We start from the raw sequence: 26,478 nt of genomic DNA on the forward strand, positions 1-26,478 counted from the left end.
GGCCATGTTTTTGTAGCGCTGGATAACCCCTTTAAAGGGGAAACTAACAGCTGGTTCGATTCTTCTAACCTGCTATGTTCCCGTAGGGCAGGAGATGCTGAGAAGGAAGGTGGTCTTCTTACGTCTATTCTCAGTGAAGTTTTTCTGCAATCCTTCATTTTATTAGGGGCGTGAGGGGCCAGGGGGAGATAAATAAGGCAGGGGGACACTGAGGGACACAGGGCACTAGAGGGACATCCCTCTGCCATCATCCTGTCCAGCAGCCACAGCCCGCACAGCTCAGGGAGACGGGTTGTTACATCACCATGTTATCCAGGAAGTGACATCACCATGTTATCCAGGAAGTGAAGCCTTGATGCAGTAGTAAGTGCAGGGAAAAAAGCTAGTCATAAGCATTTCCTGTAATAAGTGTATCTTGGGGATTTGTATTACTTTTGGGGGGCAATACAATACTTACATTTTCGCCAGACTTCTCCTTTAAGCAAATAAAAAGAGACAAACAAGTTTTATCCAGGTATGTTTTGAATGTGCAGCATCTAAGCTTGTGGATGGTGTGGGGAACAGCGCTGAGTAAGGGGGCGGGTTACAATATCACTTTAAAGGGCAGCATGTTTAGCATAGCACGCAGTGATTGACAGCTATACCGTCTCACTCACCCACACCACCACGGCTGCAGCACTACTGACACAGACTTACTATAATAGATACCAGGGGAGATCCAGTATTGCAAAAGCTGCATGCACCCAGGGTAGCAATCTGTAAGCGTGCTAGGACCAGGGCTTCCTGACACAACCATTAATGGCAGCAGAGGGGCCATGCCACATCCCTTACTGCCTCTACTTGATGTAAAAATATAAAAATGTAAATATATAAATCCATAACATTAACAATTATATACATCTTAAGCTATGTTGGAACATTTACTAAACTTAGGAATTTCAGAAGAACTCTTAATGTTCATTTGCCCTGGGTATAAATGAATATTTTGGGGCTCGGTACTTTTTTTTTTTAGTAGTATTATTTTGGTTCTCCAGCTATAATTTTTAGCACTGAAGAAGCTCTTTTTACTATCAAGCACTCTGCACATTTCTCAAACCCAGCCCTTGCACACAGACAATAAGATGCCTCCAGTAAAATGCTCCTGTTTGGCCAAACATCAGTGGAGGAAATCTGTCATATTAATTTTTGGTTTGTGCAATACTCTTTGGCTGCTCCGCTTATATCTGACAGTGGCCTGGAGGAAGAAAGATGCCTTTCCCATTCTGGAAAGAAAGATCTCTGTGCCCTTCACTATTCTGATACACTACAAAACAAGGCTTTTTTTTTGCTGTACAATGTTTTTGTTTGTTGATGGGGCAGTTGAGTCTGTTTACAAGATGGGGGGGGGATTCAATTTTTTTTTTCGCTTTAATTTTCATTTTTCCTCATTGATTATGTGCCATCCCCAGTCCTTTTGTGCCAGCTGGATTTCTGGAACCTTTCCTAACATGCATTTTATTTTAAATAACTGATAGCTGAATGAGTAGTTAAAATCAGAGAAAATCACATACGAGTATAGAGGAATACCTAAACACAAAGCACAACAAAAGAAATTACCCTTTAAAAAATCCATCCTTTGCAAAGCCAATTTTATGATTGTGATTCAGATTGAAATGTAAGATTTAGAAGGTACAAATCAAATCCGTTTGGTGGCAGTTTAGTAAATATATGCATGAGAATAACAATAACCTGTAGCATTTCTGTTGTTCTCAATAGAAATGTGTTACCAGTTAGGGGGAAAGTCCTTACACTGTCTATACCATAGGTGTCAAACCTGCCGCCCTCCCAGCTGTTGCAAAACTACAATTCTCATCATCCAGCAGGAGCGGCATGTCCTACATGGAAATAAGTGAAAATCATTCTGCTGCTGCTGGACTCTGCAGCTATTCATGTTGATACACCAATATTTCCACCTTCTCTTTCCAATGAGTAACCCACCAAGAATGTCATCCGACCGCATGATGAGAATTGTAGATTTGTAACAGCTGGAGGGCCGAAGGTTCCCCATCCCTAGCCTGAAGCATAACCGCCCAAGGTGAATGGCCACTCTCCCTTTCTTCTATAGCATATTCTCTGCTAGAGATACCAGCACAGGGTGTGCCTTTTGTGTAAGTGTTTGTATTTTTACAGCCACTTCATTATATAGAACATTCCGACTATAGTAACTTTGTATTTGGGCCTAAATTCTTTTTGCTATGCTTGCATTTTAAGCACAGACCCTTTTTTTGTTTTCCTTATTACTAGGGAGTGAGGGCCCGTTGTAACGCTGCTGGATGAGACTTAGCAGTAGCAGCACCGTTCTGTTCGCTCCTTTGGTGTGATCCATGCTCGTCCAGGGGCTAGTGTCTTCTGGTATATTCCTCCACCTTCTGCTGCAGTGACACCTCTGGTCACACAGGGAAGCACAGGCAGCCAACTGCTCTGGATTAATAGAGGCAGCTTGTCACCACCTTCTAGCTGCCAATCTAGAGGCTCCTGCACCTATCCAAACGATCTCAATCTCTTGCTTTTTGCCTGAGTGTTGTTGCAATTTTGCATACTAATCAAGGGTGCAGTATATCCTGACTTGAGCCTGATCTTCAGATTACTCTCCCTGCCAGACCCCTGGGTAAGAGCTAGATGTGACTGGGTAGTGTGTTCCAGAATATGGAGGAAGCATGTCTACGTTGTGTTTACTACTCCTTTAGTACTTTTTGTTGTCGCCCACATTGACACATTTTGAGCTTGTGCACATCACCCACATGAAACCTCCCACAAACCCCAATTTTGCAGGTCAGAATAAGCTGTAATGTTACCACGGGACATTTCATGGTTGCTTATCTTTGGAGAAATAAGAGGAAGTAAAGTGTAGGTTTTTTTTTTTTTTTTATACTTTTTATTTTGACTTGTTTTTAGAGACACTGTAATGTTTGTAATACTTGTGAAAATGTTCATCCTTGTCAACTTTGTCATAAATGACAGACAGAAGAGAAGCTTTTGGGAAATGGTTTGTCATCTGACATGACAGGTTCTGCATGAACAGATGTCAGCTCTCCCTGAATAGGTTGATTGCAAGAGTCAGGATGAACAGCTTTCAACTGGGCATAGAAATCTGTTTTGTTGTGGAGCTGACAGATTTAAGGGCACACAACACAACCGAGTTATCATTGTCGCACACTTGGGTTAATTTTACACTCACGTCTTGGATCTACAGTTTTGGAATCCTAAATCATTTCTACTGTGTGAGCATGGCAAAAGCTTAAACTGTATTGATTTCCAAATAATGGTTGTAAGCTAAAAAATAAATGGGCTGCTTCTAGCAAGACATTTTATTCAGTATTCAAGCTGTTAGCATTAAAAAAAAAAAAAAAAAAAAAAAAAAGACCTACAGTCGTCTGAATAACTCCAAATTCACACAGGGCTTTTCAGAGCATGTTTACATTTTTTTATATTCTTTGTCATGTTATTATTTGCACTCTATGCATTTTTAAACAGACATGCTGTAGAAGTGTTTTCTGCACATATAGCAAATAGTAAGCGAGAAAGATTAAAGAGTGCTATTGTGCCCTGGTATTGCCTGGTATTCCGGAACATTCCCCATGAAGATTGTTATGCATTTATAGTGCTTTAGTTCTGTGTGTGTGTTAATGTTTTGTTTGTATTACTAGGTTAATATCTGGTTCTTTATTACCAACCTGTTTACCCTTTAACAATTGGCCCATGTTGATTTACAGGCTAATCAGATAGGGATCTGACACGGGCTCAGGAGTACAGCGGGTGTCTGTTGCTGTCTAACTTCTTATGAAAGTTCCCTCGGGGAAAATAAAGGGGTACTCCGCTGAAGAAAAACTTTATCCCAGCCCCTAAACAAACCATTTTTCTAATGGGTCTCTTTCGTGTATTGCGCCATTTGTCAACTTTCTGTTTTCACTTAAAGCGTAACTGTCATTTGAGGGTCATTTTTCTAAAAATATCTATAGTACAAGCGATTTTAAGAAACTCTGTAATAGGTTTTATTTACTGAAAAAGCAGTTTTCCTAGCTCGCCCCTCATTTCATAAGAAGCAGGATTTCCGTGTCCATTATGTGGCTATGGAGAAGAGAAGGGCTGAGAGGAGTGAGTGAGTACGGAGCAGTCCTGTACAGCACAACACCCTGCAATCTTCTCTCAGCAAGTTCTTAGATAAGCACTGACCTTTCTGACCCCTGAATCCAGCGTTTTAAACGGAACCTGTCACCCCCCGTGCCGGGGTGACAGGCTCCCGACCCCCTGTTAGAGCCCCCTATACTCACCTGATCCCGCCGGGTCCCGCTTCTGGAGGTGGTCAGGTGATGAAGATCTCAGCCGCTGCAGCCCGGCGCGCGCGCTGAGAGATGAGTCCAACGCTCATAGAGAATGACGGAGCACTGGACTCTCCTGTCATTCTCTATGAGCGTTGGACTCATCTCTCAGCGCGCGCGCCGGGCTGCAGCGGCTGAGATCTTCATCACCCGACCACCTCCAGAAGTGGGACCCGGGGGGATTAGGTGAGTATAGGGGGCTCTAACGGGGGGTCGGGAGCCTGTCACCCCGGCACGGGGGGTGACAGGTTCCCTTTAAGTGCCCAGAAAGTGTACAAACAGCTGACCTTAATGTCTCCTCTTCCTGCCCACTCATCTCCCTCTGCCCCTCCTCCCTCCATAGGATATAATGGACACAGCAGAACCACTGGCTTCACTGGTCTTCACTGGCTTCTCTGTAATGAAGATGGCCTGATAATGCACAGATAAAAAGTGAGTGGGGAGGCTGGGAAATTTGCTTTTTGAGTAAAGAAAGAGGCTTTTTGCCTAATAAGTTTATTATAGAATTTATTAAAATTGCTTATACTACTGATTTCTGCAAGAAATAAAAAATAAATAAACAACAGTTACGCTTTAAGCTGTATTCACACATCCCGTGTTCTGTCTGTGAAACAAGGACGACGCGGACGTTGAAAGCAAACCCTGGTCTGTTTTCCCAGACTGCATGATGTATCAACATCATGCCGGCAGCAGGTATACACTTTTGATCACCAGGGCACTGTAACGACAGTCGCAAGCTGCAGAAAATGCTCTGTCTGTTCCACTCCACCTTGGCTCGTTCGTCCTCTGCCTCCCTTAAAAAACAGAGGACACATGATGTCTATTGTTTCTGCACCCCTTGGCTGGAAGATTACATGGTCTATGTGATGTCAGTGGTGGGTTGGGTAAGCTGTACCTATACTGTACTATAAGTGCCGTATCAATATGAAGAGAAGCGGACAGCAATGTGGCGGGGATGTCGTTTCCTGGGCCGTACTATTTTGAAAATTGGCAGTTTGGCAAACTTCAGAACAGGAGCAGCGGATAAATGCATGAGATGCAACAAAGTGACACTGGAGGAGCTGTAATTCAGCCCTAAAGGGTTTAGGAGATCTTCATTTTAAACCGAAATTAAATGGCACAGTAGCAGCAACTGGCACTGCAGAGTGTATAGATGTCAGCAGGTGCAGCAGTGCAGGGGGAATAGTTGTAGGGCATCGTGGTGCCAACTCTCTCGGAAGGAAGTCCAAATATACAATTCTAGCAAGAAGAAAAGAGAGCACTCGCCCTTAAAATCTTCTTTTATTCCTTCTATGCATAAAAACCATCGGCATGGCTAGCAGACGGCGGGGACGCCAACACCTCCACAATCACAAAGTAACAGCTGTTTTGTGCATCCTTAGCACTTCTACCAGACGTCGCTGGTAATTTTCTAAATTAAAAATAAGTCAAACTGAAAAGAGAAAAGAACTATTAGGTATTTGCGCGTTTAGAATTGTCTGAAGTATTTAGGGGTATTCCACTCAAACATAACTTTCGATATGTTGCTGCCCATGATGAGACTAACAATTCCTTTCATACTTGTTATCTATTCAGTCTTTCCCCCAGTTTTGAGCTGCTGCTTTCTAATGAAGACACAAAATACTGTATGAGAGCTATTATGTGAGTCTTCCCCCTCCTCCCCCCTGCCTTCTGAAATGGCTGATGTAAACTAGTCCTTATCTACAACTTTATAGTTTCTTTGTAATCCTGGGAGGGATAATCAGTGAGTCCATCAGAAACTTGTCCTCAGGTTAACCCTCCCAGCATTACAAAGAAGCTACAATGTTGAAGCCTGCAAAGAAGATAATAACAAGTATGGAATGAATTGTTAGTCTCACCATGGGCAGCAAAATATGAAAAGTTTGAGTGGAATGCCCCTTTATATGTTATCTATTCTACATGGGGAATGTTGTAAACAAAAAAATGCAGATTTGTGTGGTGGTGGTGGTGGTGGTTTGGTCACATCTCTGCTTAAATTGAATAAAAAGTGAACAAAAACTCTCATCCATTCCAAAATGGTACACACAAAACTAAAGATCAAGGTTACAAAAGAGCCCCAGAAACCAGGTCTGTAGACGCAATTTTAAAGCACTTTTTGTGAAAGTTTTTAATTTATGAAACCTAGTAAAATGTAACAAAAGCAACAGTAACTGGGTATCATTGTAATGACCTGAGGAACACTGATAAAATCAGGGCTGTCTCCGGCTCCGGCTTTAAAAAAAAATTGAGTTTTAATATGAATTTTATAAGTTTTGCTCATCAATATATATTATGAGCAACATTCTAATAGGACACTGGCCCTATTACATAAGCGTGGTCGGGGAGAAGTTGTCCGTCACTCTTTGGCAGTTTGTTTCTGAGCTGGAAGAGTCCATTGTGTGGGGGAAGATCTGTGCTGTTCTCTCCCTGGATGCTGAATGACTGTATATGAGCAGCAGTGTAATATGAAGATATCCTGTGTAATATAGAGGAGGAGGAGAAGACATAAGTAGTGTAGCAGTAACCTCAGTCCTCAATGTGGTGTTTTTCTTCAGTGTGCTATGGCTGCAGCTGTGTGTGTGTGTGTGCGCGCTATGAGTGCAGCTGTGTGTGTGTGTGTGTGTGCGCGCTATGAGTGCAGCTGTGTGTGTGTGTGTGCGCTATGAGTGCAGCTGTGTGTGTGTGTGTGCGCTATGAGTGCAGCTGTGTGTGTGTGTGCGCGCGCTATGAGTGCAGCTGTGTGTGTGTGTGCGCGCTATGCTGCAGCTGTGTGTGTATATGCTATGGCTGCAACAGGCTGTGTGTGTATTATGATGTGCCCCCACACCCACAGTGACCCCTTTATATCACTATGGCTGACCTCTATATTACAGGTATCTGGCACTGTTAGTAGTGTATCTGTGTGTATGGTGAATATTAGAAACATAGAAGATTGTCAGAGTATTTCAGGACATGGAGGCTGGAGACTGGCTGCATCCACTGCCCCAGGATCATGTAGGACCTTAGGGAGAAGCTGCTGAGCCAGTGTGATAAATAACTCCCCTGGTGTATGACCGGCCATTTATGCAGGAGTCTGAGACTGTCCTGATTCAGGAGTCGGAGTTTGAGTCGGAGCTGCAGCTTACCGACTCCACAGCCCTGGATAATATCTTAGATTTCAGCGCCATAAATGGCGTTAAAACAAAACCCCCGCTATTATATATTTTTTATTTATTTTGGCAAAATAGCTTTTTTGTATTTTATGTATTTTTTTTTTTTTTTTTGCAGTATACGGTATGGTAAATTGTATGGTGTTAAAGCAAAGTACATATGGTATTGCAAAAAAACAGCCCTAATATGACTATATGGAAAAATCTAGATCGAAAAATGTAAAAATTATGGCTCTTAGAATGAGAGATTGGGGGGGGGAAGGGTGGGAATAATTACACAAATGAGAATACGTCCGGTCCCTCTTTCATGACTAAAGAAAGACTTGTAGAAAGGCCATTTATTTAACTTTATGTACCAGCAAAATTAGACCTTACATAGTAACAAGCGAGTACCTTTGTACGCACAGATATAAAGCACTTTACAGTGCAAGGAGCGGTGAATTGTTATGAGGTATTCGCAGCAGCTGCGTTTAGTGCTACACTGTACGGTCCGCTGGGATCTTTCATTTGCTCTCAGATGTTTACCCTGGTGTGTATTCTATAATTTGGGTAATTTGTTTTCCTTGATCCACTACTACTGGATATTTAATTTCCTACCTTGTATGTGCATTCACCCTTTGCATCAGCTTTTATAGCAGATATTTAAAACCAAGCAATCCTAAGGACATAATGCCTGCACGGGGGGAAAGCGCATTGTCTTGAGAGAGGGAGTCATCTCATCAGTCACAGAGTATTGATTGGATTAAGCAGCCTGTAACACGGGAAGTTGAAAAGACGGCTACTTAAAAGAAAGCAATCCATCTGCAGCATGCGTGGTTAGGGATGTCTAAACCTGATAGACTGCTAGGGATGCACTACACTGAAGTATCTGTGTAGGCGCATTACATGCAACTAAACTCCACTCATACCCTGTGTTTACATATCATTGCCTGGGGTACATGGGGCTAATACAGGGGTTCATTACCGTCGGTACAATAACAGTGCACATTCACTTATACTTTTACCTATTTGCCCAACTTTCATCACATCAGATTGAAGAACTGATGATTCTTTTTCTGCCTGCTGTAAGCGACGACTTGATGAATGCCCTGGCCGTGAGCGAAGGACAGGACCCAACCTCCTATATTCTAACCTATTTGCAGACTGCAGGAAAAGCTGGGGCTCTATGTATCCAGGATGCCCTGCAGAAGGATTAGCCTGGTTGGTAAGGCCTCTGTTCCTTCCTCTGCTAGCTTAGCTCTGATAGGTGCCCAAGCAGAGGTAACTTCAGTATAGTGCCATGGGTTTTACATACTTGGCCAACAAGGCTTTAATAAGTTTATCATCTGCAGAATATGTGCAGAACTCATCTGTTCTACATGCCATACACAGTTCAATTAATCTATAACCACTACTTGTGTAATCTAGATGTCCGCTATGAATGTCTTTAAGTGTTAGGATGTCGCCTCATGAATATTTGACGTCTCAAGATGTATTTGGCAGCAGGAGTCTTTTTAGGCACCTCTTCCTGTCGATCATCCCTGCACTGCACGCTGACTGGCAGAGAGCCGTGACTAGTCACAGGCACTCCCCACCCAGATGACTAGTTGCCGCCCCTTTCCCGTCCTCACATTGTGGATTAAACCATCTTTTTCCGAGAGGAAAGCTGCTGCAGCTGTAAAGTGGATCTATACTTTGCTGCTGGGAACCATATCAGCGCAATCCTGCTGATTGTTTCACTTTAATAGCATTATATTTTATACAGAAAACAAGGAATACATTTACGTTATCAAACCTTTTATTTCTGATAGCTGAGATGGGAATCTGTGTTTGGTAAAATGACATACAAATGTGTAGATGAAGGGTATGTGCACACTGAGGAATCCGGGTGGATCACCGCCGCTCGCATCTCCGCCTGTGCCATAGATTCCATTCTATGGTCGGGCAGATTCCATTGTCCGCCCAAAGAATGAACAGGTTCATTCTTTGGGTGGACGGCAGAATTTGCCCAACCTTAGAATGAAGTCTATTGCACAGGCGGAGATGCGAGCGGCGGTGATCCACCCGGATTCCTCAGTGTGCACATACCCGAACAGAGCAAATGAGCAACACAATAGAAACCTAATATAAGGTTTTTCTTGAGCACAGAACACTATCCCTTTATCTATGAGAAAAGAAATTCATAACGTTTAGCACTCCAGTCCTCACCAACATGACCAGAAAGTGCTTGTCCTCGCCTCTGTACACTTTCATCCAGTCATGAGATAAGGAAATAAGTTTGCCCTTTGCATGGACAACATGATTTTCCTACTGCATTGCCCTTTCAGACAGAACATTTTCTGTTTTTTTTTTTGTTTTTTTTTGTTTAGTTTTTTTTATAACTAGCTTTTCTTTTTTTATTCCTTTTTTCTCCTTCCTTCATACAGATGGATTATATTATTATATATATATATATTATATTATATAACTATTTAAAGCAGAAACTGTATTTCAGTTTATTTCCATGCTATAAAATGGATTAGACCACAGATTCCTGTTCAGGGAGGACATATGAGCTAAACATTATTTAAGGATATTTTTTAAAGAAGTCATTTGTATATTACAAAGCTTTCCTTTTGGCTTACAAAGCCTGGGGATAAATCTCTTAGCAGAGGCACCACCTACTGTTGAGTCTGCAGAAGACAGATGTGAATATGGTAAAACGCCCAGATACGTGTCTTAAATGATAGTTAAAATAAAAGTGCAGGACTGCTATGCCAAGACTGGTCACTCTGTAAGGTAGGAATACCTGGAGTGGCTTCAGCAGTAGTCATTGTTCTTTATTACTGCTGATTATACATGAGACGTAATCTGCATAGGAAGTGGGAATGTCAGTTTTGTGTAAAAAGGTTGCTAACAATCCAAAAACTCATATTGTACCTCCTTCTTGTGCCCTTTTAGGGCATATGCACATAATCAGAAAAAAAGGGGTTGTCTGGCGTTACACTACTTTTAATATATTGCTGTTACAATATAGAAAACAAAAAAGAGCCTATACTTACCTCTCTATGCTCCCCCGGGGTCCTTTGCTGATCGCAGCTGCCTCCTCTTCTGAGACAAACTTGTATCGGGAATGACAATCCGCTCAACCAATTACGGGACAGCATCGTGGCCAATGATTAGCTGAGCGGGCTGCCCCTTCTGATACAAGTTCATAGGGGAGCACGGAGTGGTAAGCAAAGGCTCCTTCTAAATAAATGGTTTCCTACATAACAGCAGCAGCATATTAAAAGTTGTCTAACACTGGACAACCACTTTAAAGGAGGGCGTCTCCTGCTCAGGACCCAGCACAATTAGAGAGGCTTGATAGACCTTTTATTATAGTGTTACCAATGCATTTCCGTGAACACCATATAATACTGCATTTCAGCCTCCCCACCTCTAAGGTTTAGAGCAACCGGATCCACATGGGTCAGCTTATCCATAGGCTAGCTTCATTCTAAGAAGTGGATGTCCCGTAGGACTGCAGGTTTGCTGTTGGGTGCATTTTCATGTCCGAGACAAGATGCTGGCTTCTAGGAGGAGACTCCTTCTCTGCTCAGAGATACAAATCTTATTAAATACTCCCTAGACACTACCCAAAACAAGTTCATTAAAGCTATTAATCCTAAAAGAATTGTCATGGGCTTTGCATCTGCCTCTTGCCTATAGCTGAAGGCGTAAAGACTAGACATGAGGGCAACTTGAGCATGCTAGTGTCTTATTGTTCAGCATTAGAATACCGTTGGCTGAAGAAGTTAGATGCGCCTAGAAAACATGGATAGAGCCATAGCTGTATCCATGTTTTCCTGGACTCCATAGGGCTGCATCCAACTTCTTCAGGCACCAACATTTCAAATGAAGCATTTTGATTTTAACATGCTCAAGTTGCGCTCATCTCTGGTAAAGAGCATTCCCTTTGGCCGCCCATGGTTGAGTTGTTTGCAAACACATATTTTCTCCTGTTTCAGGCTGATTGTAGGTATAGAACTGAATTTTACTTGATGTGTAAGATCTAAAATTATATTGTGTTTCATTATGACAATAGTTACTTGCATTGTTTTGTATGCAGACTGTGAATAGTCATAGTGTCATGGAGTAGGGAATGTAGAATAGATCATTGCCCTCCATTTTATTACATTGTCTTCCGAAGACGTTGCTGTAGAGAATCTAGCTTCTCCTGCCTGGTTTGTACAGAGCCGGTAAACCTTGACATCTGTTTATTACTAAAATAAACACATGATCCCAGAAAGTAGATGTCACAGCCACCTTAATGTGGAAGAGATGGATTGTAAGTGACAGTGGAATGATATCCCAAGCTAAGGGCCCTACTGTCACTTAGATTTACATTTAAATCAGAATGGGGATGCTGTAATGGAGGAGCACAGCTGGGATTTCACTGCTGCAATAAGTACATTTTGTTCTATAGTTCAGTACTTTAGACTTTGAATGAAATTACTAGGGTTAGCTGTTTGACATCTCTGGGCATACAGCAACCGTAGCTTTGCCAGGTGACATTTTTATGTTGCAAGACATTGTAGTCAGATGCGAGTATGCTAATCTTTAAAGGGGTTTTCTGATGGTTGGGCTGGGAGCTGCATTAAAAAAAAAACAACCTTCTGAACTCTTCTGTTCCAGCACCGCAACGCTGCCCCCTCCTGGACTGCTGCGATGACCTCATTTACATTGTGCGAGCGCTGCTGCAGCCAATGACAGGTCTCGGGGGTATGTGGCGTACATACAGGGGGGTAACCACTAGCTGTATTGTCACATGCTTTATGTCCAGGACTTCACTACAGCACTGCTTGTGGGGGACAATGGGCTTTCATGGGAAAATAAAGGGTTTACTAAAGGTGGCTGTTTGGTTTTGTGTTTTTGTTTTTTATGCTTGTCTTAGTGATTTTTTTTTTTTTTTTTTTTTGGTGAGGTATTTGACAACCTGTGATTATGCCCTCGAAGTGGGAAACCTGTCTAAGCGGTCTCCCCAGACAAACTTCTTTTTGGCCAGTTTTATAAATTTCCCTCAAAGTGTATAACATTTTGGTTGTACCCATTAAAGGGTTACTCCAACGGAAAAAAAAACTGGCGTCCGAAAGTTATACAAATTTGTAAATTAAGTCTATTAAATCTCAATCCTTCAAGTAGTTATTGACTGCTGTATGTTCTGCAGGAAGTGGCTTTTTTCCATCCTAGTAGGGTGCTTTCTGCTGCCATCTGTTTGTTTGGGACAGGAACTGTGCAGAGCAGTAGTCAATCCCCATAGAAACCCTTTACTGCTCTGGACTGTGTATCTCATTGACAGAGGTGGCAGCAGAGAGCACTGTGTCAGACTGGAATGAAAACTCCACTTGCTGCAGGACATACAGCAGCTGATAAGTACTGGAAGGATGGAGATTTTTTTAATAGAAGTCAATTACAAATCTGTATAACTTTCTGACATCAGTTGAACCAACTCCTCCAGTCTACAAGCAGCACACTGTTAATTGTAAAATGCGTAAAGTCTTGGTTTGTTTATAGTCATCTGTTTTAATGCCTGCCATTTCAGTCCGGCACATCGGTATAAATGTTGGTCGTTGAGCAGGTCATGAAACAATGTCCCTAAATAGCATTAGAATTAAAAGTGCCATTCATGATGCCTCGGCGGCCATCGCTCTCTGCAGTGAGCGTCTAATTGCCGCCTCACATCGAGGTCCCTTCCCGTTCTAGCCAGCAGCCTGCTGCAAACCAGCGCTCACGACTTGTCTGTTACACTGGATAGTTTATATGCAAAGTAGTACCTTTTGTTCATACTTGAGCTCACATGAATATAATGGCTATTTGCTGCTCTAGTTTCTGTTCCATACACAGAGCTAAATGTAATAGGAAAATTGGGAAGCAGATGCTTGAAGCTTAGCAGAGGGTATGTGATAAAAGATGCTTGCGATTACCAGCGGATCTGGGGATTGTGCACAGAACAGGCAGCTGCTGTCTTCTGGAATACAGTCTAAATAATGATGACCTTTTCTCTGTGTTTGCATTCAGCTGTATATATTTTTTTTCCTGTGTGCTTTCTTTTTCTGAAGCAATCCAGGCGTTTAATGGAAATACTAATTGCCTCATACGTATGGTGGCTTTTCATATACTTTGTTAGTAAAATGTGGGGACTGACAATTCAAACAGAGGGTCATTGTTACAGACAGAAACTTCTGCTTGGCTATAGTCTGTATTCTCCGCTGGACTATACTATAGCTATACCTATTTGATATGACTACACTGAAATATATTACATGTAACTTGTGGAGGTACTGAAGACAAATGTACATGTAGTAGCATTAAAAAGAATGTTTTTAATGTGTAAATATGATTTTTTTTTTAATTAGTATGTAATATGTCATTTCACATGTGTAGCACTATTTATATGTTCTATAAATGCTTCCTTCATAAGTCTATATGTACATGTACACGGACATCACCAGAAGAGCCAAGCAGGCTTTGTTAGGGTTTGTGCGATCAGCTTTTGAATCTCCCTACCTGCCCGCTCTGTGGAGAAGGTGCATATAGCCTTTCCACTGCCTTAAAAACATGGATACAGCCATACACCATAGTGGGCAGACAGCGGGAATTAAAAGCCAATCATTCAGCTTCAAAGAAACCCTATAGAAGACCACTTTACGCCTCTCTAGAAATATCCATTGTTTCTTGGTGAACATATCCATTTACAGAGAACACAAACAGTACCCAATGTACCACATTGACTTATAATGGGGTCCGAATCAAGCATCTGATGGTAGTGTGAACATAGCCTAAAGGGCTTTTGACACAGATTGTGTAAAAGTGACAGTGATCAGCCGAGGAGCAGGAAAACACCTGATCCTTAGCTGATCACATCTTTTTGAGTCTGCTTTAAAAATATATCATTATTGGTTGCACAACTTCCTGTGTAAACAAGTGATGTGTGGCTGATAGCAAAGGAAAACTGACAGGATATGCAAATATCTGTGCTGTCAGTTTCCAGTTGACACAAGCAGTGCATACTTACCGTCTGCACTGCTGTGTGATCTGGCATCCCTCTCTCTCATCCTGCACTCCTGATTGGCGCTTGTTTTACGTCCTTGCACAGCCCCATGTGGGGCAGTGTATGAGGACCCATACTTAGACCTCTGGTCTCTAAGGGCCCTATTACACGGGACGATTATCATGTGAAAAATAGTTATATTTGAATTTAAACGATAATCGTTCTGTGTAATTGCAGGCAACGATCAAAAAATCATTTGTATGTTGTTGATCAATGATTAAAGGCCCTATTACATGGGCTGACAGTGAGGAGCTCCTCGTTCCCTGCTTGCTGCTGCCGCTATTGCACGCGACAGCAGCGAGCGGGTGAGTCCGGGGAGGTGCGGGGGGGATAATCGGGCTGTGTAAGGGTGCGTTTACACAGAGAGATTTATCTGACAGATTTTGAAAGCCAAAGCTGGAATGGATTTAAAAAGAGGAGAATTCTCTGGTTTCCTTTATGACCTGATCCCTGTTAATAGGGAAAGATCTGTCAGATAAATCTGTCTGTGTAAACGCACCATTATAGGCTCAGTAAACGAGCACCAATTTAGCAAATCGGCACTTGTTTACAGTTATTATCAGGCCTTTATCGGCCCGTGTAACAACACCCTTAGTCGGGCCCGCTTTTAAGGGTGGTTCTGACTTCCTCCACTTGATGTATGCTAAATAATGTGGCTATAGACAAGTCTGCACGGTGCTCTTTAGCAGTGTTCCTTGCAAGCATCCTCATGTGTACATAGAAATAAAGTGAACACAAACCTATTGAATCATTGGCACTAAGATTTCCTTATAAACTGTTATGAAAGCGAAATGGTCTGTCTTTATTCATTTTCCCCCCTTTACAGACAGATTCTGTTTATGGTCTTTGGGGAGTCGGCTCTGAACATTTGCAAAGAAAGTAATGCATCTTGTTTAGTGCCATGTCTGCTTCCATCATTCTGCCTGATGGAAAACCTCACACTAGCTTTCTTTTTGACAGAATTAATAATTTACATCTTCACAATCCAAAATCATTTTGTTGCCCATTGTTATTCCTTGAATGTCTGCTTGGGGGATAATAGATAACACTATACACAGTCGTAAAAGTTTAGCGGTTAGCACTGCTAAAAGCAACAGCTATTTCATTGGGCCTGTGTGACCACGTTAGTGGTGAGGTAGTGCTGTATGCCGTGCAGCGCTGGTAACAGGCTTAGGCAATAATAATGTACTACAAATAACACAAATACTATCAGAAAATAGAAACATATTTAGAAAGAAAAGAACATGTTCATCTGGCTGTAATCAGTAAAAACAAATCTAGGCAATAACATCCTCTTTAAAGGGGAAGTAGTGTGTGTGTGTGTGTGTGTGTGTGTTTCATCTGGTTTCAGGAAGTTTATATAGATTTGTCATTTACTTTTATTCAGAAATCTCAAGTCTTCCGATACTCAGCTGCTGTATGTCCTGCAGGAAGGGGTGTTTACTTTCCAGCCTGACACAACGCTCTCTGCTGCCACCTCTGTCCATGACATGGACTGTCCAGAGCAGTAACAAACCCCCATAGAAAACCTCTCCTGCTCTGGACAGTTTCTGACATGGAAAGAGGTGGCAGCAGTGAGCACTGTGCCATACTGGAAATAATACACCACTTCCTGCAGGACATACAGCCGCTGATAAGTACTGGAACACTAGAGATTTTAGAAGTAAATTAAAAATATCTAACTTTTTTGACACAAATTGATTTGGAAGAGAAGTGTCTCTCATTCATGGGTTCTGGACATATGGGTGAATAGGCAGACAGCCGAATGCTGTACTCCGCAAACTGCAGCAGCTCAAGTAGAGTCAATGAACAGTCACATGCATGTGCAACCTGCTGCTCCATTCTATGGCCCCGTTCACACTGAGCAAGAACGTCGGAATTCTGCGGCGGAGCTTTTAGCTGCGTAATCTCGCCATGCTCAGTGTGCTGCTTTGAGTGAAAGAGAGGGCACACACTGCTCCGCTGCCGCCGCTCTTCGCTCAAAGAAATGACATGTCAATTCTTTGAGCGGATTCTGCTAGAGGAATCCTATAGAAGTCAATAGGGCTTAAATTCTTCTTGCATTCTTCTTGAATTTCGCTTGCATTCTGCTCAAATTCTGCTCCTATTCTGCCAGAGCTGAATAGATGAAGAATTTCAAGCAGAACTCTTACCTCTACAATTCCTCGAATTCCTCAGTGTGAACCTAACCTAATAGAAGACTAGAAATCGAAGTAGTCCGCTCTCCTATTATAACAGTCATTCCATAATCTGTGGATAGGGGGTAACTTTGCTCTTTGAAAAAAAAAAGCCTTCAAAATTACTTGGCAAAATTGTTATAACTGACACCAAAGCTGCCAGAGCAATTCTTATAAAAACTTAGCAGTAATTCTATACTGGATGATAGTCGGGGAGGCTCAATTTAGTGGTGGTTGTTGAGGGACTATTTGCCCTCATATCTAGCGTTATCGATATATGCTGTAATTGCTGCTATATAGAAAACAATAAAGAGCCCATCATTGTCTCTTCATGCTTCTCCAACGTCCTGCATTGTCTCCGGGTCTCCCGCTTACCACCACTTCCAAGATAAACTCGTCTGAGGAGTGACAGCCTGCTCAGCCAATCACTGGTTGCCAGTAATGCCAGATAACCCCTTCTAAAGTCTTAGTTTTTATCTAGGATCCATATCCTATATTAATGGATTCATATTTAGAGGGTTAGGGCCCTATTACATAGAGATTTATCTGACAGATCCTTCAAGCCAAAGCCAGGAACAGACTATAAACAGGTCATAAAGGAAAGACTGAGAATCTTTCTCCCCTTTTTCAAATCTATTCCTGGCTTTGGCTTAAAAAATCTGTCAAATTTATCTTTTAGATATTCTGTGTGTGTAATAGGGCAAGATAAACCTCATTCCAGGATAATATAATGTATCGGATATCTTCAAATGTAATAATATAGGAGCGTTTCTAGAAATCCGATGCCATGCACGCAACTAAGATTTTTATTTTTTTTTAATAATAGATATTTAGAAGAAAAGCAGTGGAACTTGGAGAGAAGCTGCTGCCTGCTTTCAATACTCCAACTGGAATTCCTTGGGCGCTTCTAAACATCAAGAGGTAAAGAATTATTTATGTTTAATTTACATTTGTAAGTTGTTGTTTTTTTGTTCCCAATGGTGGCAAACGAGCACTTTTGAGAACAATCATTCACCATAATACAAGGAAAGATAGTTCCTTGTTCTGATTGTAATTACAATTGTTCGTAAACTCTATTCTCCTCCTGATCCCAGTGAATGAATGATGTGTACATACACAGAAGGAACAACAATTTTATGGTCAGCTCAAAGGATGAGATCAACGACATACGAACAAATTTTCATTAGATCGTTGCCTGTATACATACGTAAAAATTATCGCTTAAATTCGAATAATATAGTGATTTTTCAAGCTATAATCTTTCCCTGAGATAGGACCCTTATCCATACATCACTATAGTCTGTTTTGTTTGCAAACAGTATATATTTTTTTTCCCCATATTTTTTATGATCTGGGTCTGGATGCCTCAGCGTGGTAATATATTATGGCTGCAGCAATTGACCTTATAATTGAGAGTAACTATTTTTACCTTCTTTTATGCGCTAATGTACTGTGTACTGCTGGGTGCTCATTAAGAACGGCCGTCCCTACAAGTTTTTTTAGGGTTGGGGGGGGAGAGATAGCCTTGGGATTTTGGTCCTGTGAGGGATGAGGTAATGCAGGCCTAGGCTTTTGTTTTTGGTTCAGTTGAAAAGTTGAGCAGACAATGGGTGGTCTTTACATTCTGTCCGGCTACTATTTCCCAGAATAACACTATCTGTTCTCCTAATCTTATTTCACGTACATACATTTCTCACTATGAAGCAGACAGTAGTCTTTGTGGATTAGATTTGGTCTGCATAAGAGCTTGTGCTATAGACAGTACTGTGTTCTTGTAGTCTAAGCTTAACACCCATGCAGATAAATTGTTCTTAATACATTATGCTGTCTAAGGCCATTTGTCTCAAGGAGGTGCTTGTATACATAAGCCCTCTAAGCAGCTGTCCTGATTGGAATATCAATGAAAAATTATGCCAATAACTTTTTAATTGCAAAATCAGATTTTCTAAAGGTAAGGAAAGGGCTAATAGATCTAGCTAAGGTGTGGTGGTTGTGAAACTGCACCAAACTGCTCTTAAAGTACGAAGCGATGTGAACAGAACTATACAATCTATCTGTCAGCATGCCAGCTTTCTGGTTCAGCTGCGAATTCCTCTCGATCTGGAAGTTTGGGTATCCATGGCTATGAACCAAACCGTAATGGAAATTCGCGCAGCCTCTATTGGAGCAGAATGTAGGCTGTGCCCGTTTCTATTTTCTGACAGAACTTTTTTTTATTATTTCATTTTTTTTCTGTATAATAATATGGGGGCTGCCATCTTGCCTGGGCTGTTCTTAACAGCATTTAGTGACTCATGGACATAGAAAGTCTGTCCCCTTGAGATAAATGTGAAACATGACGGAGCGCGCTCTGTGCCATTTGAAGACGTCATTCCACTAGGAGCTGCTATTGTCTCCTCTATCTACTGGTGTGACATGTCGCTGCAATTCTTTACAGATCACTTTACAGCAGCCTCCTCTGATCACCACATACATAACGGAAAGTCTTAGCTTAGTTTAAGCCCCAGTGCTGAGAATGAAACTTGCAATATTTCAGGATTATTTTATAATATAGATCGAAAAATGGAAAATAAAGTAATCAAAAAAATAATAATAAAAAAGTGTGTTTAACATAGAAACATTATTTAAACAATAGGTTATTTTACTGATGACAAATTCACTTTAACCTCTTAAGGACCCATGACGTACCGGCACGTCATGGATCACTGTCACTTAAGGACCCATGACGTACCGGTACGTCCGCCCTTTAAACGGGCGCCGCGGCCGGCCGGGTCCCGATCGGGGGAGATAGCCTGCTATAATACATAGCAGGCCATCTCTCCCTGTCGGCATGGAGGGTTGTTAACCCCCCCCATGCCGACGATCGCCGCTATTGGCTGATAAGCCCATAGCAGCGATCGGAACCTTTCCGGGCCATCGGTGGCCCGATGACCCGGAAAAAAATGGCGGTCGGTGCTGTCCGAGGACGGCACCGACCGCCATTACTGTAAAAAGTAATGGTGGTCACGGTACCACCGTCCCGATCGCCGGCCGGCCGTTCACGGCGATCAAAGTCCCCACAAGTAATAAATACCTGCTCCGGACCCAGGGTCCAGAGCAGGTATTTGTACATTACTCACCTGTCCCGGGGTCTTGATCGGCGTCTTCCGGGTTCCCGGCGTCCTCTTCATCTTGTCTGGACTTCGGCTTCTTCCGTGAGTCCCGATCGGCTTGTTCCGGCTCCAGCGTCGTCTTTTTTCGTATTTTACCGGCTTCAGCGTCGTCTATTTTAGGATCTTGCGCTGTGCTGCCCCCTAGCGGCTGATAAGTGTAATACACGTATCAGCCACTACAGGGATGTTCAGAATGTAGTAAAAAAAAAAATTTTTTTTCCCAATTTTTTTTCTTTCTATTTTCCGCACCCTATCGCCGCTGAGTGTTGATCAGCATCGCACGAAAGTGCGCTGCTAATCAGCAACTCCTCCTTTTTGGCGTAGGGTGTTTTTTTTCTATATTCTACTGCCACGGTCTGCTGATAAGTGCCTAACATAAGTGCGGCATTTATCAGCAACACCATTTTTGGCGTAGGTTTTTTTTGTATACTTACTGTAAAAAACACGTAAAAAAGCACTACATTACACCACACTACATTGAATAAAGTTTTACACTACACCACTACATACCCTATATACCAATCCCCATATAAAGATGGCCCCCAGGGTGTTTTCGGTATCGGACGCATACGTTATTATTGCCTCCGACACCGAAACAGCCAGTGAGGATGAATGGGGGGGGTCCTTTGTTCCTCCATTCACCCTCATCCTCCTCATCATCCAGTGACGTGTCTGGGGGTAGCGTAGCGTACGCTGCCCCCCAGACACGTCTTTTCTGCCAGTACCATCCCAATAAGAGATCACGGTATGGTGTGAAATTCTACACACTCTGTGAGAGTACCTCAGGGTACACTTACAGATATAGGGTACGTGCACACTGCGGAAAGGCGAAGGATAACCCTTCGTGCATTCCGCAGCTGGCACCCGCCGGCGGACTGATGCAGGGGCGCGTCTCCGCCCCCGTGTCATAGACTCTATCCTATGCATGGGCGGATTCCATCATCCGTCATTCCATCAACACGTTGGACGCAGAGCGGAATCCGCCCGTGCATAGAATGGAGTCTACGACACGGACTGAGACGTGCGCCTGCATCAGTCCGCCGGCGGGTGCCAACTGCGGAATGCACAAAGGGTTATCCTTCGCCATTCCGCAGTGTGCACGTACCCTTAGAGTGTATGAAGGAAGGGACACTCGAATCCATCCCCCAGATGCCCCCTCCCCCCCCATCCTCGGAGTTAGTGGGGACATCGTCCGGGAACTGATCTTCCCACTGCTGGATAAAGGTCACCACCTGTACGGGGATAACTTTTATACCAGCACCCCCTCTTCCGGTCCCTCGCTGCCCTGTAGCTTGCGGCACGATCCGAACATATCAGAAGTAGTAATAAAGCCCTAATATTTAGCAGCCATGGAGCGGACCCAGCACTTCTGGATATGAAGGACCCCGTATCGCACCAGGACAACATTTTCCAGGTGACGTCCCCCACACTGGAAAACAGGAGACCCCAGAAGAAGTGCAGAGTGTGGTGTAACAGGGGGATCAGGAAGGACAACATTTTCCAGTGTGACACCTGTACTGATCCCCCGGCCTCTGCATACTGGATCGCTCCAAGGCGCACCACACGTCACTGGGGTTCTACATTATCTAAATTCTGTCCCTTATTCCTATTTCAGGGGTCACGTTGATCCAGGGATTATTCTGATCGCCATTATGGAGTCGGGAAGGAATTTTTCCCCTGTGATGAGGCTACTGTCGTCTGCCTCACGAGGGGTTTTTGCCTTCCTCTGGATCAACACAGGTTGAATTTGATGGACACCTGTCATTTTCAACCTTATAAACTAATAATTGGCCTAATACCCCCAAATAAATTAGAATTGTCCCTTTTCCCCAGCTAAGTAGGTATGGCCGCCATTCCCATTAGAGGATGCCATGATGCAATTACAAAGCCTCTGTGCGGCCAGGACAGTAGAAACCCCCCACAAGTGACCCCATTCTGGAAACTACACCCCATAAGGAATCTAACAAGTGGGGCAGCGGGTATATGGCCCCCTGGTGACGGCCACATTTGGGACGTGAAAATGAAAAAAATGGTATTTTTTATTTTCACGGCACATGTTCTACACATGTGCCCATCACTAGTGGGGTCCATATGCTCACTGCACCCCTTGTTAGATTCCTTATGGGGTGTAGTTTCCAGAATTGGGTCACTTGTGGGGGGTTTCTACTGTTCTGGCAGCACAGGAGCTTTGTAATTGCGACATGGCCTCCATTCCCCATTCCAGCCTCTAAATGGCGCTCTGTCCTTTTGGTGACTTGCCCTGTGCCCATATGGCAAATTATGTCCACATGTGGGGTATTTTCGTACTCAGGGGAAACTACCCTACACGTTTTGTGTTCATTTTCTTTTTTAACCCCTTGTGGAAATGGAAAAAAATCAAGGCTAGACCAACATTTAGTGTAATTTTTTTTTAATTTTTACTCTAAATCATTGATCTTGTCTTGATTTTTTTCATTTTCACAAGGGGTTAAAAGATAAAAAAAAACACAATGTGTAGAGCAATTTCCCCTGAGTACGGAAATACCCCACATGTGGACATAAAGCGCCATGCGGGTGCAGGGTAAGCCTCCAAAGGGAAGGTGCGCCATTTGGTTTTTGAAGGCTGGATTTGGATGGAATGGATTTCGAGGGGCCATGTTGCATTCAAAAGGCCCCTGTGTTGCCAAGACAGTTAAACCCCCCACAAGTGACCCTATTATGGAAACTACACCCCTCAAGGAATGTAACAAGGGGTGTAGTCAGCATATGGACCCCACTGGTGACGGGCACAAATGTGGAACAATGTGGCGTGAAAATGAAATATTAAATTTTTTACACTATAATGTTGGTCTAGCCTTGAATTTATCATTTTCACAAGGGGTTAAAAGAGAAAAAAAAAACACAAAATGTGTAGAGCAATTTCCCCCGAGTCCGTAAATACCCCACATGTGGACATAAAGCGCCATGTGGGCGCAGGGCAAGCCTCTGAAGGGAAGGAGCGCCATTTGGATTTTAGAGGTTGGATTTGGCTAGAATGGATGATGAACGCCATGTCGCATTTACAGAGCCCTTGTGCTGCCAAAACACTGTAAACCCCCCACAAGTGACCCCATTCTGGAAACTACACCCCTCAAGGAATCTAACAAGGGGTGCAGTGAGGATATGGACCCCTGGATGACGGGCACATTTGTGCCATGAAAGTGAAAAAATGAAAATTTTCACTTTCACGTCACATTTTTCCACATTTGTGCCCGTCACCAGTGGGGTCCATATGCTCACTGCCCCCCTTGTTAGATTCCTTGAGGGGTGTAGTTTCCAGAATGGGGTCACTTGTGGGGGGTATCCAGTGTCTTGGCAGCACGAGGGCTCTGTAAATGCGACATGGCCCTTGAAATCCATTCCAGTGAAATCCAGCTTCCAAAAGCCAATTGGCGCTCCTTCCCTTTGGAGGCTCGTCCTGCGCCCGCTTGGCACTTTATGTCCACATGTGGGGTATTTCCGTACTCGGGAGAAACTGCGCTACATGTTTTGTGTTTTTTTTTTCCTTTTATCCCTTTGTGAAAATGAAAAATTGAAGGCTAGAACAACATTTTAGTGTAAAAAATACTTTAGTCTTTTTTCAAGCCATATTGTTTGGAAAATCTGTGAAGCACCTGTGGGGTCCAGATGCTCACCGCACCCCTTGTTACATTCCTTGAGGGGTGTAGTTTTCTAAATGGTGTCCCTTTAGGGGTGTTTTTTAGGTTTTGGCACCCCAGAGCCTCTGCCAACCTGAAGTGGTACAGTCAAAAATGACCAAAAATAACGGAGCCATTGAAATTCACTAGGCGCTCCCTTATATCTGAGGCTTGTGGTTTCCGTCAAATAGCGCAATAGGGCCACATATGGGGTATTTCTATAAACTGCAGAAACCGGACAATCAATATTGGGGTGCATTTCTCTGGTAATAGGTTTATAATTATGAAAAATATTGGATTACAATAAAATCTCTGCACAGAAAGTTAAAATTTTCAAATTTCTTACACACTTAGCTTTTATTTCTGTGACTCCCCTAAAGGGTTAAAAAACTTTCTGGATGTGCTTTTGCAGAGTTTAGGGGGTGCAGTTTCTGAAATGGGGTGCTTCGTGGGGCTTTCTAACACACAGTCCCCTCAAATACACTTTAAACCTGAACAGTTCCCTAAAAATATCTGATTTTGAAATTTTACAGAAAATTTGGAAATTTGCTGCTAATGTTTTAAGCTTCCTATTGTCTAAAAAAAATGAAATATAGTTTAATAAATGCCGCCAACATAAAGTAGACATGTTGCTAATGCTATTTAATATATAATTTATGTGGTATAACCACTTTCTGTATAAGCAGAAAAGTTTTAAAGTTGGAAAAATGCATTTTTTCACAATTTTTCACGCTATTTTGGGTTTTTTCATAAAGATTCGTTATAAGTATCGACTCCAATTTACAAGAAATGTGAAGTACAATATGTCACGAGAAAACAATCTCAGAATCAGCCGGACAGGTAAAAGCATCCCGAAGTTATTAATGAATAAAGTGACACTGGTCAAATTCATAAAATTTGCTCCGGTCCTTAAGGCCATTTCAGGCCCGGTCCTTAAGGGGTTAAAGGTGTATTTCAGCCTAAAACATTTATCACCTATCCACTGTATCGTTGATATAGACTTGATCACTGGGAGGGGGTCCAATGGCTAGGTGGAGTGCTTCGGCGCTACCGGATTTATAGGTACCACTCACATCACTTATAATCCAGTAGCGATATTGATGCGGCCAGCACTTCTTTGTATACATCCACAGATCGTCTGTTCAAATGTGCTTAGAGTGGGGTATGCGTCTGCTGTGACAACTGAGTTCTTAAAGGACAACTCCCGCGGGACCCCAAAAAAAAAAAAAACACAGACACACACAGACACCATACTCACCATCTCTCCGGTGACGATCGCCACTCGATTCGCCCGCCGTCCGCCTCTCCGTCGCCGCCGTCGGCCATCCAGCGATGTCTCCGACTTCCGGGTCCAGGGGATGGAAAAGGCTGCCAGTGCGCTTGCGCACCGGCAGCCTTTTCATTGGCTGGAGCGCATCACATGGCTTCCAGCAAGCTCAGCCAATCAGGGCTGAGCAAGCTGGAAGCCATGTGATGCGCTCCAGCCAATGAAAAGGCTGCTGGTGCGCATGTGCACCAGCAGCCTTTTCATCCCCATTCACTTTGCATGAAGACGCCGAGGAGGAAGAAGACCCGGACCGCTCCTCGGCTCTGACGTCGTCGTCACCAGATGCCGCCCCGGAGAAGAGGACCGTGACGATCGTAATAGGTAATGTATACATTCCTTAACTTCCGGGGTGGGTGGTCGGGGGTCCGAAAGTGGGGGAAGGGGGCCAGGCCGGGTATTTAACCACATTACAAAGTTATATAACTTTGTAATGTGTGTTAAATGAGCAAAAAAAAATTTTTGTGGGAGTTGTCCTTTAAGCATACAGGATTAGGGGCAGAGGAGTGCAGATGGCACTTGTCACCCAGGGGAGGAGGCTTCAGTGCACTGGACCCGCCTCCAGTGCACCACAAGACTTAATTAGCATATTTAGTAAACTGAGCAGATCTTGGGAACCAGGCGGTGGTGCAGGTGCCCATAAGGTCATATAAAATTTATGTTGATTGAAGTGGTACATTTTTCTACTTCAAGCCAGAACCAAGGCGGACAGGAGTTGTACCACTTTTCTTTTCTTCTAGATCCAATTTTAATGCAAGCTTTAAAAAATGCACAAACTGACTGTTTATGTATAACATCCTTTTAAATTTATACCAAAATATCTCAACTAATTCAATTTTACTACTTAGATTTTCCAATTACAATTTAGTTTAAACCGGCAGCCAAATTTAATTTTGAACCACTTGAGAACTTAACAGTATGGCATTGGCAGACAAGTTGGCAGTAATATAAGCAAAGCTATTAAATCGGCATGTTGCTAAATGAATGTTTCACTTTACCTTTCTCCATTTTACAGCATTTCTAATTGCATTTGTCCTCAAAACTCTTGAAACATCCATTATTAGACATCTTTAAAAAGCCATTTCCTCCCAACATTGCCTTAATTGTTTCTGTAAGTCTATCCATTCGGGAAGCCTGAAGGGCATGGGGGTACTGGGTGTCACATGAAGTGGTTTGTCAGGATCCCTGAGATGAGTTGCGTTTCACCCTTAATTACATAAACAATTGTTCTTAATGAGCGTTCTGAAAGCACAAATAGTTGGCTCCAGCTTCTGCATGAAACCATAGTTTTATTATTACCTCTTATTGGTAATAATATCCTTTCTATGAGATGTGGCTCTTTTAGATAAGTATTATTGAATTTATTTGTAAAATAATTTTAACTTGATTAGCCCTAAGTATAACTATGTTAGCTAAAATGGGAAATCTCCTTTAAAAGGAACCTTGCACCCGGTACTTACCTGCTCCTGGCGGTCCTGCTCTTGAGTTTTCAGACCAGGACGGATCAGGAGAAGTCAGTGCAGTGCGCTCCCTCCCGCTTCTGTATTACTTTGTGGCCAATCAGGACACAGTCTTTGTGCTAGTCCTGGACAGACACAGGAGAGAGGCTTG

General features: G+C 42.9%; 1 protein-coding gene across 1 annotated transcript in view; it reads left to right on the forward strand.

Moving 5' to 3' along the window:
- The window catches only part of MAN1A1 (mannosidase alpha class 1A member 1), a 146,961-nt gene that overhangs the window by 66,166 nt on the left and 54,317 nt on the right, over positions 1-26,478 (forward strand). The window contains exon 5 of the mRNA XM_069974899.1: positions 17,562-17,656. Within this exon, the coding sequence (XP_069831000.1) occupies positions 17,562-17,656 (95 nt within the window). The remainder of the gene's footprint in view (positions 1-17,561; positions 17,657-26,478) is intronic.

This window comes from Dendropsophus ebraccatus, chromosome 6, assembly GCF_027789765.1.
Source record: "Dendropsophus ebraccatus isolate aDenEbr1 chromosome 6, aDenEbr1.pat, whole genome shotgun sequence".
NCBI lineage: Eukaryota > Metazoa > Chordata > Amphibia > Anura > Hylidae > Dendropsophus > Dendropsophus ebraccatus.